Source organism: Xiphophorus maculatus, chromosome 5, assembly GCF_002775205.1.
Source record: "Xiphophorus maculatus strain JP 163 A chromosome 5, X_maculatus-5.0-male, whole genome shotgun sequence".
NCBI classification, from domain to species: domain Eukaryota; kingdom Metazoa; phylum Chordata; class Actinopteri; order Cyprinodontiformes; family Poeciliidae; genus Xiphophorus; species Xiphophorus maculatus.
Genome location: NC_036447.1, coordinates 10,060,608 through 10,079,386, shown reverse-complemented (window position 1 = coordinate 10,079,386; position 18,779 = coordinate 10,060,608). Strand labels below are relative to the sequence as shown.

General features: G+C 38.0%; 3 protein-coding genes across 6 annotated transcripts; 2 read left to right on the top strand and 1 right to left on the bottom strand.

Annotated features, from left to right (window-relative positions):
- The first annotated feature begins 267 nt into the window (after positions 1–267).
- On the top strand, positions 268–6,980 carry LOC111608664. Its single transcript, XM_023334244.1, has 6 exons — positions 268–426; positions 3,517–3,695; positions 4,396–4,562; positions 4,709–6,114; positions 6,200–6,339; positions 6,977–6,980. Exons 1-6 carry the CDS (start codon positions 268–270, stop codon positions 6,978–6,980), a joined length of 2,055 nt encoding a protein of 684 aa, XP_023190012.1.
- A 272-nt stretch (positions 6,981–7,252) lies between these two features.
- On the top strand, positions 7,253–15,596 carry LOC111608513 (TRIO and F-actin-binding protein-like). 3 transcript variants are annotated; one of them, XM_023333178.1, is made up of 13 exons: positions 7,253–7,333; positions 7,417–7,491; positions 8,389–8,437; positions 9,379–9,447; positions 10,529–10,618; positions 10,725–10,819; positions 11,291–11,897; positions 11,989–12,205; positions 13,068–13,179; positions 13,336–13,495; positions 13,621–13,734; positions 14,315–14,401; positions 15,302–15,596. In XM_023333178.1, exons 3-13 carry the CDS (start codon positions 8,411–8,413, stop codon positions 15,446–15,448), a joined length of 1,725 nt encoding a protein of 574 aa, XP_023188946.1. In that variant the 5' UTR covers positions 7,253–7,333; positions 7,417–7,491; positions 8,389–8,410; the 3' UTR covers positions 15,449–15,596. The 3 variants fall into 3 exon arrangements, with proteins under 3 accessions (XP_023188946.1, XP_023188945.1, XP_023188944.1); XM_023333177.1 differs by lacking the exons at positions 7,253–7,333; positions 7,417–7,491 and adding an exon at positions 7,943–8,042; XM_023333176.1 differs by lacking the exons at positions 7,253–7,333; positions 7,417–7,491 and adding an exon at positions 7,951–8,042 and having other exon boundaries at positions 8,298–8,437.
- Positions 15,597–17,456, bottom strand: LOC102220931 (essential MCU regulator, mitochondrial-like). 2 transcript variants are annotated; one of them, XM_005797513.2, is made up of 3 exons: positions 17,265–17,456; positions 16,043–16,201; positions 15,597–15,828 (listed from the first exon to the last, which is right to left on the bottom strand). In XM_005797513.2, exons 1-2 carry the CDS (start codon positions 17,424–17,426, stop codon positions 16,064–16,066), a joined length of 300 nt encoding a protein of 99 aa, XP_005797570.1. In that variant the 5' UTR covers positions 17,427–17,456; the 3' UTR covers positions 15,597–15,828; positions 16,043–16,063. The 2 variants fall into 2 exon arrangements, with proteins under 2 accessions (XP_005797570.1, XP_005797569.1); XM_005797512.2 differs by having other exon boundaries at positions 16,036–16,201; positions 17,265–17,455.
- Between the last annotated feature and the right edge of the window lie 1,323 nt (positions 17,457–18,779).

Here is an 18,779-nt window from a genome sequence, read left to right as displayed (position 1 = left end):
GTAGCAAATCAGTTTTTTTTTCTTTTACTCCATGTATTTATGTTTCAAATAAATACATCTGAATAGTTATCTTTTAATCTCTTAAGCCTAATTGTAGCTAATAAGGATTCTGCTGTTTTGATTATGTTTGTTATTATATAATGGTAATGAACTGTGCTTACAGCCTAAGAGTCTCCTGGGAAATAACACCACACCAGTTCTACTGAAACAAGTCAATCAGAAGCTATTTTAGTGCTGACGTCCCAGAGAATTACCAGCAACATCAACATGGCGCCCCCTGCTGAAGACTATTACTGCCGCCAGTTCCTGCCCAACACCTTTGACCCCTCCCGCTGCAGGTCCTGCCTGCGGCCCATTCACATGCACCTCAGTAAATTGACTGGAGAATACGCAGATGCTGCAGCTTTGGACATTCCACATGAGCTGGTATGTGCATTACAGTTGTGAAATCAGCCTAGTTAGCATTTTAGCAAACCAAGGTTAGGCATAAAAAACAAAGAAATCTCTTGAGGAAAAGTAAGAAATGATGACCATTTATCAAACCTAATTACTGTACAGTGTAAATTTTAGGGGCTATTCTAAAGCTGTGAGAGAATTTACCGAGTCCTTCCCTGCTGCATCACTATTGGTGTTTTCTTCTCCTACAGTATGTCATGAAAGTATTCACACCCCTTCCACAGTTTATTTTTCTACTACAAATATTTTATGCATTTTAATATGATTTTATTTGATAGACAACACAGTTTCTTTGGAAGGAAAACAGTACATGGGCTCTCAATGTTTGCTTTATGAATAACATTTTCCTCATGTCATGATCCTTATGCACCACTATAGTTTATGTAATTTATGTCTTTCTTTCATCAGTGGCTTTCTACTTGCCACCCTTTCATAAAGACAAATTTTCCTAAGAGTTGAATACAAACGCATGCCAAACTTTTCAGATTTTAAATTTTAAAAAGCATGTATCATTTTCTTTCCATTTCAAAATTATGCATCAGTTTGTATTAGTCTCTCACTATAAATCCCATTACGTTTCCAACTTTATTGTAACAAAATATGAGTAAGTGAATGCAGAATGCTATTTTTGCAAGGTACCATTAGTTTAAAATCTGAATATGTCTTAGACTTTCTATTGGCTGGTTTCTCAGAAATGAACCTGACCTTAGACAGTTCTCTGTGGTTACTACTTAATGCATCTTTTATTAATTAGTACCGGGTACTTTTCAGTGACGTTACTTTTGTTATACATGCACATGTTCTTTGTAGCTGTGGTTTCTCAGTTCTCTGGGCAGTGGGAGGGCTTCTGAATGTGTGAAAGCTCTTTTCTTCTCTTCTCCTTTTTCTCTTTCTCTTCTCGTAAGTTCTTCTTTCCCTTTAAACTTTTTACCCCATCTCTCTACCTTTCTTTTATTTTCCTATTTCTTCGCCATCTGCTGTCTATTGCATTTGAAAAGCATTTTCTAATAAAGTTTTTATAGATATATCAAGATACATGATGCTGAAAGCTGTTACACTCCACTTGTGAGAATAAATCTGCTGGCTTCTCCTTGGCACTCAGACAACAATTGTGAGTGTCACACTGCCAGACAGACCACATAAATAAAACATTTTCGTGGTTTTGGCTATGCTTAATATATTACTTGGTTCTATTTGATATCAAATTCTATTTTAGAGTACAGATCCAATTTAGCAAGCATTTTAAAGTACGGTAGTTTCAATATTTTGCTTGTACTCTTTGGCAGGTCCGGTACTTGCCCTTCTGAGGCTTCAAGCTTTGTACAAAAATATTTTTGCACCATCAATATGCTCCTGAGAAAATAAAACATAATGCATATACTGTACCTTGCTGACAGCTGTCAAAACTGCAGTCTCTTATAGCTGAAGCTTTTGACCGTAATTCAACTGTTACAAGCTAAACTGTAAAATTATTCCATTGAACCAAACATTTATTTCCTCTTTAAGAACTTGCACTCAATGATCTTGTAAACTTTATTACAATCTTGGAGCTTTTTTAGTACTTCTTGATCTTGCTGTTTACTGTAACTCAAGCATTACAACATATTGACAATGACAACATATTGACATATAGCGCTGCTTTTCTTAAGCAGCGCTATATTCAGGTTGTGGCTGATCAACTTTGCATATGGCTAATTGAATTTGCTGACAGTTAGCCACAGTGGTTAAACAAATTGAGCCTGAGAGAGAACTCTGCATTGGAATTTTTTTTATCAATGTATATCTGAAAAATGAGTGAATTGTAAGAGTTCCATTTTTTACCGATTTTAATATCATATTTAGCTGAATTTTATTTATCTTCTTTTTAATGTATGACTTCAGTTTTGAAATACATCCACAATCCATAGTGTCAATATGTTGACTTTGGTGTTAGCTTCTCAGGCCTTCTTGTGTTTTAATATGAATTTTTGAAATCGGAACATTGTAAGTGGTTGAAGCTTCTCAAAAAAAACGTGTCTGGCATTCATTGTGATATGCAATAAATGCATGCACCATTAGCATGTTTCAGAGTTAATATCAAGTAAAATAATAAAGTAATTTCCAAGGAAGTGTGAGACACAATGTTCTACCATTTGTATTGTATGATTATGCCAGTCAATGAAGTAAAACCTAATGTGGAGGTGACAGACAGATAGCACATCAACGTGGTATTTGATTCTTTTATCATTAATTAATGAAAGCTTGCTGCAGTCCTTGGGGAATGGGTGGAAATCTGATAGGCACTGTCACTAACACCCTGCAGTAGCACAACCCCACTGGTTAAAATAACCTGTAGAGTAGAACATGCCAAGGAATCCTATAGTGACAACATTTACATTAAATTAGGCTTTATTGTGTTTTTAGAAACAAAAGAGATTGGGTCTGACATTCATACACCTGCATCCAATTTGGAGAGAATCTAAAGGACAAATAAAGTGTATTATCTGTGTTAATGATAGGTTGAACTTATGATTGGGATCAAGAAAAAACCAAAAAGCTTCCAAATGGGTGGCGCTGGTAATGCAAAGGCACTAGAGCAATGAAATAATGATGAGCATGAACACAGACTAGCTTGAGTTACGTCCTGTAGCTATAGTGAATGAAGAGGTGAAGGTAGAAGGAGCTGAACAGCAGAATCTTGACAGCAGATTTCACAAAAGGATCTTTCCTGGCACGGTGAGTGAAAGATTTCTTGATAGACTTTACTTAAAATTTCCTACAGAGATATGTGTGTTGAGTTTACTTTTAAGGGCTTGTTCTTTGAAGACGCCAGCTTTTTAATTTAGTCACATGGCGCAGGATTCATGTAAAATTGGCAAAATAGACAAATAAAAATATCATTTTTATTCCTTATTTTAAAAAAGCTAATTGCATTACAGCTAAAACTGTTTCAATCAGGTTATGTATCTCACAATATTGCTGTAATCCCAGTCTTTGTTTAATTTAACCTTTGACTCAATCATTTTGCAAATAATCCAGATGCTTATATTTAATATTTTGTTCCTTTCGTCTACAAACCAGGATGTAGGTGACACTAATGATGATGATCAGGATGATTATGAGGATCTAGTGCTGTCTGAGGTGACGACATGTGCCAGCAGTGATGACGCCAGTGGTTGTTGGACGTTTGAGTGGAATCTTGAACGCAGCCTGAGTCCTGAGTGGGAACTTGAGAATTGTGAAACTGACATTCAGCCTAGGTGACCCAGATCATTCATTTTAATGACCTGTTTTTAAATATTTAACTGAAAAATATATCACTTCATGAAAAAAGGGGGGGAATTGGTGAAATACCTAGTTAAATTAGTGTGCACACCTTGAAGCTGATATGTTATTGAACCACTTTCTGGTTGAATTTTGGCATCCAGTCTCCTTCAGTCCGAGTCTATTAGTGTCCAACATCTTGGCTTGAAAACATTTTTCCACTCTAACTTACAAAAGTTCATCATGCCTCTCAGATGACATCTCTTGTGAATAGCCCTCTTTTGATAAACTCGTCCAAGACTAAGTAAGACATTTTCTGTCTTACTTAGTCTTGGACTCTGGCTAAGCCATTTTAAAACTTTACTCTTCCTCTCTTAATACTACTCTCTAGTTTATTTGAATGTATGATTGGACTAACCGGAGTGCTAAAGAAAAACGAAGGAGGTCAGTTTTACAGTAGACACCAAAAGTTTTGGGTCCATCCTATATGGTTTCACATGGGATTTTAACCAGACTTGCATCTTTTCATTGGGAGAAAAAGTATTCATCTTATAACCCTGCTCTTTAGTCCAGACAAGAGAATGTTGTGTAATGTAGACCATAACCGTACTTCTTAGAAAGTCCTCCAGTGTTACTGTTTGCTTCTTGTCTTGATCCATTTAAGGAGAATATCCAATTTCTGTCTCTGTCTTCTAGCTATTCAAATCAGTGGGAGTGTTCAGAGAGGAGCACATCCCTCAGCCCACAGAGCCCTCCTGCAGGCCAAACAGAAATGACCAGACTGGACCTATCTCCCCCGAGAGACACTGAAAACTCCTGGATGGATGAAAGGAGGGGAAGAGACATGTCCCGCCGGGCTTCAGGTCTGTCACACAGTACATCCCGTCATACAAAACATCTTTATCTTGAACTTAGACACAATATTTTGCCACACATTAATTTTTTTCTCTAAACTGTTCTTTGCTAATTAAATAATAAGACGGTGATGACAGGAACATATGACTTTCAGAGTCCAGAGGAGGCAGGGAGAAAGAAAGTGGCTACTTTTCCCCTGACAGAAGAGGTGACGGTGTGCAGCAGATGGATGAGGACAACAAGCGTACCCATCGCTATTATGAGAGGGGACATCCCCTGCCAAGCAACTATGTGCTCGAGCCCAAAGCTTGCGTCCCCTACAGGAATGTCAGCCTTGGACTGCCGTCCCAAAGAAGAAACCCAGAGACCTATATGCAGGCAACTTGGAGAAGTGAGTCCCCACAGAGGTACACATACCACTCAAACTTCAGAAGAGGTACAGACTCTGAGAGGAATTCTCCAACACGTCATAGCTCTTTGAGTCCAGATCGCTACAGGTTACCTGAGTCTGCCATGGGACCTCAGAGAGGGAGCTCCCTCTGTAGGAGTCAGGCTCGGTCTCGTGCCTCATTGCAGGGCTCTCTCCAAATTCAGTCTAATGGTGCTTCACGCCACACATCTGGCAGGTCCAGTCCTTTACGCAGAAGGGATTCCACAGCTCCTCGTAATGCCTCAGCACACAGACGGGCAGACTCATTTCCGTTACACAGTGCTGGCTATGAAGACCTTAAGATGTCCAGCCAAGAGTCAAGGAGTCCGTCACAAGCTTCAAATAAACACAGTTTGGATTCTGAGAAACTCTACAGAAATCTTGAGTCTATATCCCGCCGTAGTTCTTCTGCAGTCAAGCAGAACTCATACGAAGCGTCTCCTCGAAGCAGAACAGCTGTTAGCAGTCTGGCCAACACTCTGTCCCACAACAGCCGTGAAGTGTCACCATCCAGGAATGGCTACAGTCCACAGAGTCACGCCTCATTAAGAGAGCCTGATTCAAGAGACAGCAGGATGAGTAGATCCCAAAGTTCCTGGCAAGGGTCTTCACACTCTTTACTCAATCTCCCATCGTCACATGGTTCCTCTTCATTGAGACAGCAAGGGGCAGGCTCCCAGATTCTAGTTGGGTCGCCCTCAAACATTGCAGTCACAGACGGTAATGATGGGGTTGCTTCTTGGCAGGGGTCTTCACACTCTTTACTTGGCCACCCCCCATCAGAAGCTTCCTCTTTATCGAGACAGAGAGCAGACTCTCGGGTCCTTGGAGGATCACCCTCACAATTTGCAGTCACAGACTCTGATAAGGTTAATGAGGGATTTGGCTCCTCGCATGGGTCTTCACCCTCTTTACTCAGTCGCCCGCCATCACAAAGCTCCAATTCATTGAGACAGGCAACGGACCTTCAGATTGGTGGATCACCTTTGCAAGCTGTGGCAACAGATGCTGCAAATGCTAATAATGGTGTAACTAAAGTCAGCTCTGACAGAAGTAAGAGCATTGTCAGACGAGGAATGGATGCCCTGTTGCTCTCCGAACCGGAAAAAGCTGTAGTAGAACCTGAAGAGGTACATAGATCAGGATTTTTTTCATCATTTTGGCAAAATTCTTGTCAACAAATGCTAAATCTGCACAAATGATTATGAATCCAAGGTTGGGATGACCATAGATGACTACATCATGCTGGCTGATATACCCAAGATTCAGGTGGAGTCAGAAGAAGATTTTCCAGGGCTGAGACGGAGAAATGAGAGTCCTAGTCCCTGCAGAGACCAGAGACAAAGATCATACAGGTGTGTGAGATAATTTTAGTTTTCTTCAGCCGTAGAAAGGGCTTAACACGACGAAAGTGTTTAACATGGAACAGCCATTGACTGTAACGGTTGGTGATTTGATATCTTATGACATAGAAACAGCAGAATAATGCTCCACACGTTTTTGCAGATTTGCAGTGTGACTTTATGTGATAGACTGAAAAAACTTTGGTGCATATTTATATTCAGCCACCACCTTACCTGCTAGTGCAGCTGCAAGTGAAATGGGGTATTCAACAGTTTTAAACCTCTTGAGTCTGAAAGTGTTAGTTCATTCATTGTTACAAAATAGGTCAAGCTCAGGTAGATTGTACATAACGCATTGGTAAACACCTATTGTCAAATGCCAAGGATTCAGCAACTCTGGCTGTGTTTAGAATCATTGTCCTGCTGGAAGGTAAACCTCCACTCCAGGCTTTTACATCCTCCAATTGGTTTTGCTCCTTTATTTAGCTCTTTTCTTCTTCTCATCAACTCTGTACTTCTCTCTTAAGTTCTGTTTTTCATTTTAAAACCATAGGAGATAGGTCCTTTAGAGCTTTAGCTCTTAGAATGTGGAATGCATTACCTCCATTTTGGTACTGTCAGGATTGTTTATTCTTTTTCTCTTTGTCAGCTAAAGACTTGTTTGTTCATATTGGCTTTTTGATAGTTTTATGCTAATGATATTTTATCTATCCTATTTTACTCTCCTTAAAATCTTTATCTTTCCAAAATGTTTTGTGGTTGCGTTACTGTGAAGCGTGTTGTGGTTTTATCCTGTGAAACTTGCTATATAAATAATTCTAGCATGAAAAAGTATGTATTCATCTTCTGAAGGTATCAAGATGAAACAGACATGTATAGTTCTAGGATAGAGCCAGACGAGAGGAGGAGGGGCAGAGAGAGAGGGAGAGACAGACGAGAAAAATGTCGGGACCTTGAAACTGGACGATTGTCTCAGAGACAATCTGCCATTTCTCTTCATACACAGGTAAGATCTAGCAACTGCCCAGGCCTACATGAAAAATGTTGACACAGCCAATGAAAACCCAGTTTGTTCTTCTTCCACTTAAGACGTCAGATCTAAGTGAAAAAAACAGATCTATGAGAAAGAAGGACCGAGCGCACCCTGAGCGCTCGCAGACACAGGTGAGCAGTTTCAGTACTTCCAGAAACTCTAAAACACACGTGTTCAGAGGAAAATGGGTCATTTTTGCTTCTGTTTTCATGCATCATGTTGATGTTTATTCCATCTGTTTTATCTGAGTCTGACTCACTGAAGCTCATTGTAGAAAAAAAAAAGACATTACTCAGTAGTCTGTTTTAGGGCGGCATGCGCATGTGATTAATCATCTTTATTAATGGATTCAAGAATAGTTTTGCAACAGGAGTTGTTTCTACAGGAGTTTTTCTTTCCCTGGAGAAGTGAAGTAAAAAGTTGTTTTTTTCACTTTTCAAAACTGCTGAATAAGTGTGCAATTAATGGATATAAAAAGCTGTGACCATATTTCTATTGTTTTACTGCGGAGAATGTTAAATTGGGTCACAAGACTTCATTGTTGCAATCTAAAATGCAAAGAGAAATGGTATGACCACACTTTTGTGGCTTCCTCTTCCTTCTGCATGCCATGCAGTACTTCTCTCTTAAGTCCTATTTCTCTGTCATCACCTCATGCAACTTGGACACAACATCTTGCTTGGTGAGTGTTTTAAGGTGTCCTTACTAGCTTTGACAGCATCTGCTTGCTTTTTAGAGTGACTCCGAAAACGTTTTACAAGTTCCTCTTTCTCCTCCAACAGTACTGATCGTGGTTCAGTAACTACAGATCTTCCTGTTTTATGTCCTCATTTTTCAAGATTGTAGTTACTTGTGAAGAGTTAACTGTCTTTATCACCTTTTGCATGTTTCAGACTACTGTATCAATATCAACTGGGCCATTTTGTCTGCTTGAAAGTTTCCGCTTCCTTTAGTTTCACAATCAAAACCGAGACACAAGCCACAGCAGACTGCTTTCCAACCGTTTGGCTCTAATGCTTCAATTGCAGATGGTGTTTTCTAAAGGGCTGGATGTCCAGGCTGGATGAGCAAGGCAAAGTAAGCACCTGTTTTTATATTTGTTCATCAAGCTAGATTTTTGCTATAAGCATCAGTAAAGAACCTGGCAGACAGTTTGAACCCAGAACGTACAAGAGCCTGTTTTTGATGTGCCTGACTCAGCCAACAGCCTCTGATGATTGTCTGGGCTGTGTTAAGCGTGGTTTCGATATGATTTAAGCAGCGTTTAAAAATAAAATTCTGGTCTAAATGCAAACATTATCGGTACACGTCACATTCATTTTGAGATTTTAATCATCCATTTCAACTATTTTTCTCTTAACCTGCTTAAAGACCAAACCATGTCAAAGTTTAAACCGCCTACTTTAGTAGCTGATTTAAGACGCAGTTAAAAATATTATGCTGGCCCTCACTTTTTATTATCCCACAAACAGTTGTACAATTGTAAAAGGCATACTGTTATTAACACAGCCACACAATCCCAAGCTGCTACCACCATGCTTAGTACTTTAAATATCTTATGTTTGAAAGCGCCCTTCTGAGTCCTTCACATGTACTTTTTGTCACTGTGGTCAAATTAAACTTTGCCTTTTTTATACCATAAAACCTGTATCTCAGAAGATCTCAGTCTGTACTGATGTTAAACAGGCTGAGATGTAGAAAGTGACTGGTGTTCCAGCACCTTCTATTTTATGATTGTCTTAAGCATAATGATTCCTGGATTGGAAGAGCAAGCCAAAAGACAATTTGGATCAGATAAATGAAGTACAGATGTTACTGGATAATTCATCACAGTAAAAAAGGCTTTTAACTAAATACTACTACAGTTGCATGTTTGTATTATTTCATTTTGTATGTTTAATTTTGACCCTGTGACAAATTGAAACAAATTTTAAAAACTTTTTTTAATTTAAAACTTAAGTGTGATGATAATGTTGCCAAGTAATATTTAGATGCCCACATCTGTTAATTTTCAACAGTGGATGAAGCACTGGTTTGTTCTTGGTGACACTTCACTGAGGTACTACAGAGACTCGGAGGCTGAGGAGGTAGGAACAGATGTGTCTCAATGACACTTACAGTGCCTTGCAACATTTTATTCCATCAAAACCACAAAGTATAAGGTTTTTAGTGGTATTTTTAATATGCAACACAAAGTAGAACATATTTGTGAAGAGGAAAGAAAAGATCAGTGGTTTATGAGGTTGTTATGAAAAAGTTATTGTTGGAGGAAAAACTATAAAATGTTCTGTGTGCAGTTTTTTACCAGCCATATAGAGGACACTGTAAACATGTGGAAGACGGTGTTCTAGTCTCATGAGTCCAAAATGGTTGAAAAACTAACACTGCACATCACCTTGAACAAATTATCCCCACAGTTAAACATAATGGTGGAGAACAACTATCCTAAACATGCAGCGAAAGCCATGTATAACTAAGAAGATTTGGATCAAATTGTATTTATTTGTTAGAATGTTAGAATGAAGGTAGTCCCAACCTGCATTTATTTTAGAATCTGTGGCAGGATTTTGAAATTGATGTTTACAGACGCTTCTCATTCAATCTGACTGAAATTATTTTGAGTTATTTTGAAAAGAAGAGTGGGCAAAACGTTCAGCCCTTACATCACAGGTGTCAAACTCCAGTCCTCAAGGGCCGCTGTCCTGCAGTTTTTGGATGTGCCACAGGTACAAAACGCTGGAATGAAATGGCTTAATTACCTCCACCTTGTGTAGATCAGTTCTCCCAGCCTTGCTAATGACTTAATTATTCTATTCAGCTGTGGTGCAGCAGAGGCACATCTAAAAGTTGCAGGACAGCGGCCCTTGAGGACTGGAGTTTGACACCCCTGCCTTACATGTTCAATTCTGGAGTGATGGCGTATAAGGACAGCAGCTGTAATCACAATAAAAGCTAGTTCTGAAAAACATTTTCACAAGGGAGGTTTGAAACAGTTTAAGGTAACTTCTGTTGAACAAAACTGTACAGTTGTGGGTAAAATGTCTTACAAGGACATAACTGAAACTATGGAACTATCGTCCATTTATACCAGTTATGTCTTTAATGTGTTATGTGTTAAAAATCCAAACAAAATGAAGTTAATTAAACATAATCTCTTTTCTTATAAAGTCAGATGATTTGGATGGAGAGATTGATCTGACATCCTGTGTGAACGTGTCAGACTGTGATATAGAGAAGAACTATGGACTTCAAATTCAGGTAATTTTCAGTGCATAGCTACTATCGTCATGTTTTAAAGCATTTTTCCAGGTCAGTGGACGGTCATTAAGATGCTCCACTTCTTGTGTGTTTCTCTCTTCTTCAGACAAAAAGAGCTGTGTTCACTCTCTCTGCTATAACATCCAGAATTCGTCGGAACTGGGTGAAGTTACTGACACAGGCCATCCAGAACAACTCACAGTGAGTTCCACGTTGTAATTGGTCTCATTATGGGATGAATTAAAGAGATTCTTTCCGAACCAAAGCAGAACCTCACTTTAAAGCTCCATAACTGTCCTTTAAAATTATTTTTAGAAGAGGGAAATCTTAATGACATTTAACCTGTTCTAAACAGACATCATTTCAATTTTAATTCTTAATGTAAAAATGAAAAATGGGTAGGAATAAAATATTTTCCATCACTTTTTTTAAATTTGTTAATCAAAGTTGACATAAATTGATATAATAAATTAATTAAATTAATAAACAATTCCTCTTTGAAGTGTATTATATCGTTTTAATCTAAAATTGTAATTGTAATTTCACTAACAAGTATTCAAGGGGCCAGAACCTTTTTGTGATTGGTTGGTCAGTCTCCAGTGACCCCGTTCTGTTGTCCTTAATTGGATGTGTAACTCTACTCTTATGTATCCCCTCTTATTTTGACCTCAGCCAATCAGACTCCAGCAGTGAGAAAGCGAACTCCCGCTCCCGGAGGCTGTCGTCAAGCCAACGGCCCGCTCAGTTCCCCTGCAAGGACTCCAGCTATGAACCTGCCACTTCTAACTACAATACCGTAGACGCGAACGCCAACAAGGACCCAACGACAGAAGGAGACCCAGGCATAGACCTGTCTCCGGCCACTCAGAGGGAACAAGGAGAAGGTTGGGACCGTGAGCAAGCAAAGAGACTGGAAGAGAGGAACAAGTGGTTTGAGGAAGGGGTCCCTCTGAGTGATTTGAGCAGCAGGTGGGACTCCATGGAGCTGAAAAAGGGGAACATTACAGTCCCTGTTATTGAAACCATGGATTCTGAAGTCAATAAGAAATGGACAGAATTTGAAACGTCATATAAGGACGTAAGCTCCCAGTCTCTCATTGGAGCCCAGGCCCATCAATCAAGTTCTCCAGATTTGTCAGAGTCTCTAATTTATTCTCAAATGTATCAACCAAGCCCAGATCAGGTCAATCAGACTTGCCTGTCCTCTTTGGGCAAGGCTCTTCCATCAATAAATAGTCAAATCCTTCCAACTAACAAAGCTGAAGCTCTTCAAAAGGAGGTAAGCCAATAATTCGTTTAAGGATGCAAAAGAAAAGCTTTGCACCTTCTAACATTTAGTGTGTGTGTGGAAACCAACCTCTCTCCAAAAGCAGGTTGAAAGCATCAGAAAGGAGTATCAAGCCATGGAGATAGATGTGGACAGTCCTTGTGGCCCTGGAGCCCCCTGTAGAGCCAAGCTGAAAGCCATGGAAGCAGCTCATCAAAAGCAACTGCAGGAGCTGCAGGAGAAGCATGCCAGGGAGAAGAAGAAGCTGGAGGAAGAGAGAGACCGCATGCTACAAGAGGAGAGCCAGTCAGCTGCTAAGGGTTAGCTGACGCATAGTATCAGACAAAGAATGTCCCTTTGAGATTTATTGTCCAAATTCTGAACCAAGCCACTTTAGAATAAGGATTACCAATGTACGTAGAGTCACAGTTTATTACATTGTTGAAATCTATATCAATGCAGTAAAATAACACAATTATTTTCTATTTCACAACATACATTAGCATTGTGATCTTCTCTTCTCCCACTTAATTTACTCACCAGTAAACTTTTCTTGACAGAGACATTGAATTTGTCTGAACCAGAGATTTTGAAGGTTAGCATCAATATGCTGCTCCAATATGGGTCAACAAGTTCACAGAACTATTGCAATTGTACTTACTATTGTAAACATACGTAGTTTTACTATTGTAAAATTATACTTGAAACAAGTATAATTTTATCATTTGTTCCTACAGGTGTGTCATGTGTATCACATCCATGTCTATGTGGAGATGTTAGCTGAAGTAGTCTAATCTTAACATGTTTTTCCTCCCCATTTTCTCGTTACTTGTTGATAATTAAGGCTCACCGTTGTCTACTTCTAGTTCAGCAGACAACAGTGTCCTGCTTCGTAAGCTTCTCACATTGCTGTGGATGGCATAAAATTTAATGACTACTTTTAATTTTTACTAAGTTCTCTTAAAATCAATATCCTAAAAGATATCGAAGTTATACGATTTAAGGAATGATAAAAACGACAAAGCTATTTGAAAATTCATCACAGTCTGTAGCCTGACACCTGGAATTTAATTGGGACATCACTAAATAGCACTTATACTGTGATGATTCTGCTTTCTTCAAGGCTCTTCTCCCATAACTTTACAATTGGTTAGTTTTCTAACTGATTAATTTTCATTAAAGCTATGAGGGCACTCAAAGCAGCTCACAGGGAGGAGTTGGAGAGAGAAGTGGAGAAGGCTAGAGGGCTGGATGGAGGAGCAGCACACTTGGATTCCTCCTACAGAGGTCATATGTAAGTTTATTCTCAGCTCTCTGTTCTGCTGCTGATAAAAGCAACTTCCTTCCAGGCTCTTGCTGCTAGACTGAGATGTTCCTAACTCCTTAACGACCCTCACTGTGATGATGCTGTACAATTCAGTTCAGAACTTTGTGTGTTTGTCTACATTAGGCCTCAGGCTGATGTCTTGCACAGCGAGTTAAACGTGCTATCAGAACGATACTCTCAAAAGTGCCTGGAGTTGAAAAGCACTGAGCACAACAGCAAGAGCCGAGAGACTGAGCTGGACTACAAGAAGAAAGAGATGGAGCAGCTCCAGAGAGAAAACCAGGTAGCTGGACATGAGATTGTGTTTTAATCTCCACTGTAGGGTCACATTCTTGCATAATGCATGTATATTTAACTTTCCAACATATGTTTGGAACACAATTTGTCCTAACAAATTCTATTTTTCAGGAGCTTAAGATGAAGCTAGCAGAAGAAATCAGTCGAATGAGATATTTCATTACAGGCCAGAGGTCTGAGGAGGTCTCACTTTGCAAAACCGAGGAAACTCCTTCCAATTTAGAGGTATTAAGAATAAAAACATAGTCTTTTGAAATTATTTTTAATACAATAAATAATCCAGTGTCTTAGTGCAATCAAGCCCCTAGAGCTCATAGCAATCAAATGGTCTTGATATACAATTGGAAACAACACAGTCCCACCATTTAAACACTGCAATTCTGAACCCATAAATAAATCAAAGTAGTTTGCTTTGTCTACATTAATACCTCCATGCACTGCTGCCTGGTCAGTTCTGTTTTCAAATTCTTGACTGTGAAAAATGTGTTGTACGAAACATCCTACTGTAGTATATACTGCCGCCTCCTGGTAAATTTAATGTATTGCATTATCCTGATGGAGCAGATGCACAATATCTTGATTATATATTTCTCAATACACCAAAAAATAACCTAACCAATTTCTTTTTTTCTGAAGCAACATTTGCCAATTTGTAATAATAGCTTGTGTGAATACCAGTTGTTTTATCTGTATTAAACTTGAAAACTACATTAAACTCAGCTGAGAATTATGTCAGTATATTATTTGACGCATAAAATCATCTTGTAAGCTGAAATAGTGAGAAGTTGCATGTTTTGTCTTTCAGACATTGTTGAGAGCAAAGGAAAATGAGGTGCAGTATCTTAAGAAAGAAATCAGCTGTCTACAAAATGAAGTCCAAACGCTTATGAAGGTATGCCTGAATTATCTTAATATAAAATCTCTTGCAAAAACTTCTCGTCTTTACAACCACAAACTTTAATGTATTTTCTTAAGATTTTATGTAACAGATCGTCAGAAGGTAACTATTAGTTAGTATAGTGAGAAAAAGATAGGTTTTTACAAGCAAAAATATGAAATAGATGGCAAGCATTTCTTTAAACAAATGTTCAAGTCATTAAACAATTTTTTTTATTCAAATTTCAAACAATACTTTATTGATGGAAAGAGCATGTCAAGACATGGCATTTATGGAAAAGTGACAAAAAGGAAATTGTTGAATTTCAACAATTTCTTTCTTTCTACATATAGAAGGTGCCCTGGTGAGAGGAGGTCAAAATGCAAAATGCTTGCTCAGAAGTCTAACACTGCACATCATGCCCATTATTAAACATGGTGTTGGCAGCATCATGTTGAGGGAATGCCGTTCTTCAACAAGGAGAGGGAACCATGTCATACTATAGGCATAGATTCACCTCCCAGTAGGACAAAGACCCTAAACATATGCAACAATGGTATGATTTAAATCAAAGCACAATTGTGTGTTAGAATGACTTACTAAAAATCCAAAACAGTTGGGAACAAACTCTCCATCTAATCTGACTGAGTTAGACATTCATGAAATAGCACAAAAGACTTGCGGCTGTGAATGAAGTGAAAGGTGGTTCTACAAATTATTGTGTCTATTGACTGAATTCAAGTGCACAGTACACTTGTCAGATTTGATTGACTAAAAACCATTTATCTTTTTCCTTCCACATAAAATACATTAAAATTTGTGGTTGTAACAGAACAAAATGTGAAAAAGTGAATAATTCTTTATTGGAGTGTGCTTGTAACTTTTGTATTTCAAATATGCTTATGTTTGCTACAGGAAAAAGATGCAGTTTATTCGCAGTATAAGGAGGCCTATGTTGAACTGAGTGATACAAGGGGTCAAAGCCAGTTGGAGCTGGGTTCCCTTAATGAGCATTTAAGACTGGCCAATGCTGCACTCCAGGAGGAAGGCAGACATACCTGACCAATAAGGTCAACACATAAACTTCACATCAAAGGATGAACAGCAGTCAGCCAATTAATAAATATCACGTCAAACCAATCTTATTGCATCACAACTGTTGTGTACGAACCACTGACCGTTATGAAATAAAGAGAACGCGTTCCACGTGTGCGATCAACTTTGTTTATTTAGTGGACACACTTGTAAACATGCAAACAAGAGTGAAGGCAGAGATAATAGTTCTGATAGCTTCACAAGACAAGAGATTTCTCAAAATCAGGATCAATAGGTGCAGCGATATGAAGGAGATGGCTGGACGAAAAGGATGTTTGAAAGTGCTCTTTCCACGCTCATCTAGCCTGTGCTGCCTGGTATTCTTTCAGTACATATTGCAAAGCACCCTGTGGACAAAGGTTTTTACAATATCATTAATTAGCAAGAATGCTATAAATTGAAAACTTCAACAAATAAAAAGGAGATAAGAATTACATGCACAAAGTCTGTAATTGGTTAACATGCTTCTGAGACCAAATTTACACAGATAAGACATGAAAGATTTGAGCTATAATCTTTAGCTAGTGTTTAAGGTGTGGCTCTGGGACACATACCGTTTACCTCTTATGTGGCAGACAAAAGTCAGTCATCGTCGTCGTCATCCTCGGGGACAAAAATGTCATGCTCTTCCAGGAGAGCGGCAAAATTCTTGCTGATCAGAGTTCCAACATAAAGGAAAGGCACCACCACCACTGTCATGCGGATTAGGCCAAAGGGTATCTGCAAAGTTACAAAAGTGTGAACAGTGTAAGTCAAAGACTCTGATTGCTATTAAGCACTGTGCTCTAGACTGAGAGCTTCACCCTAGTAAAATGACAATGATTGTTTAAAATAGTCTTTAACAAATTTAGAGCTACATGGCTTAACTTTTATATTGTCTCACCTTTCAAAGGTTATGCACCTTTTTGTTCATGTCCAGGCTCAACATTTGAACTGTTTGATTTGATGTCAAGTGTTTCTGGGTTTAGAACAGCAAACTAAAGACAAAGTAGTGAAACTGGTCTTCATCACTTAATACTGCATCACTTTTGGCCATCTTAATGTGAATTCACTGCAGATATTTCTGATTAAATCAAGCTTTAAATATAGAAGCCTGCAAAAACAATAGCTTTGTACATAGAAAGCGAGACTGATGTGGTTAGATGGATGAATTGATGAACACTGTAACAGGGAATACAGCCTGGAAATACAGATTTTATACACTATTTTCTTTTATTAGTTACAACCCAGACCAGGAAAACATAAAAAAATCAAATTCCACACTTTTTCAGGCTTTGTAGGAACCCATTCTGAGTTTGAAGCTGAATTAAACATGTTAACAATGGTGAAAATGTCAAACCAGATTACAGACTTAGTTTTGACAATAATCTTTTTTTTTCTCTGCTATGGTCTGCCAAACTCTCACCCATAAGGTTAAAAAAGTGGATACTTGCAGTGAGGAATTTAAATAGAATATGCCATCCCAGCTTTAGAAATTCGACAGTGATATTCTAATGTATTGTTAATTTTTGTTATCATTTCGAAATATTCTGGATGGATAAATCAAATAACATCTTATTTGTCCTTGAAACCTTAAATAAAACATCAAATTTAAAGAACTACAAGATAAAAATTCTGTAAAATACTTCCTGTATATGTGTAAACACACGCTCACTGGCTAACTGAAGCTCCTTTGTAGATTTTCTGCTTTTCTATTGGCCGTTTCTGCTGTCAATACACCTTTAAGCCCGCCTACCCGGTGTCTTGTCGGTTTTCTCTACTTAGCGAAGATAAAAATACTCACTTTTTCAGGTTTTGGAAGGATTGCTCCAGAAGGTGTGGATACCACAGTTCTTCTTTGAGTCGTCTTGGAAATGGTGGATGTTTTCAAGCTGGGGTTACGGGTCATTATGCCCGTGTTCCTGCTGAAAAGACGGAGAGGAAGCCGCAGTAAGCTCGTCGCCATTTTTGTTCTTTACAGTGGGACGTTTGTGCTCGGTCAGGGTTGGGTTGGGTGTGACTAGCAGTTTTGTGAAACACCACACCAACATACAAATATTAACAAATGTACCACAACTATTATTAAAAATATTAAAAACACATGGAAAATATGGACATGTCTTGGGATCATGTGTATTAATTTAGAATCATGATGGTCAAAACTAATGAAAACCATTTACTTAATATTTCCTGCCAGTTGCAGTTTTGCTAAATTATGAAATGTTGAGTAGAAATATTTCCCAAAATTAATCTAATTTTCGCTTTCAAAAAATCACATCACATCTGGTAAACTAAATAACATAATAACTAAATAACACCAAAATTCACAACCCAAATGGATGTGAGTAATTAACTCGGAGAATGTATATTATAGGGAATAAAAAAAGAAATAAAAATACTTTTTAATTTTTCCCCATACTAATTTGAACTTTACTTTAGTTTATACACACTGTGTTAAACGCTTCAACCTCAATTGTAGTAAAGTCTCATCATTTGACAAGTTAGTACAGGCACTAAAGCACCTATAGATTTACTTTCCTATCACATGAGTCATTGACATAAATTTCCCTATAGATTATGCTTCAGGTGCCCCAAAAGAGGGGATCCTTGAAATTCTGCAATACTCAGATGTTAATCTAGATAAAAGGCATAATGGCAATGTGTATGCTGTCAATATTAGAGGAAATAAATAGGGTACTTAAAAATAGATCAGATGAATATATACATGTTTGTATTGTTATTTTGTACATGTTGAATCAATTTTGCAGAAATGTTTATACTCGGCCAGAGCAAGTCTAAAATCTCCTCCACTGTTATTCTTGTTTGGGAACAGCTGATGCACATATCCTGAAGTAAGTGAAAGATTGTAAACCTCAATATTTATGTTTATTCATATGTACAAGAATAAGGACTTCCTTCAGAGAGACAAATTTAACCCAAGGCTCATCTGTGATGCGGGATAAATGGTTTTACTTTCTAATAAAATATTTTATCTTACATTAGAAGTCTAAGCACAAATAACATCCAGCCATTTTCAAGTCCTGTTCTGTTTCACTTTTGCAATTTAAAGAAATAAGTGACTTTTTCAATGACATTTTGATTTCTTGACATGACTTTTATGTTTTCACTAAACAAAGTTCCCACAAGTACAAATCCACCCTGTAATGCAAATTTTGGAAGCTGTATAGAAAGCTATTCTTTTTACAGCATAAATATAATTATCAAAAATGTTATCCGTAAAAATTGTCTGCTAAATTTTATGCCGTGTATTCTATTAAAATAATAGTAACAGAGATTAAAATTCAATAATTTATCGAGC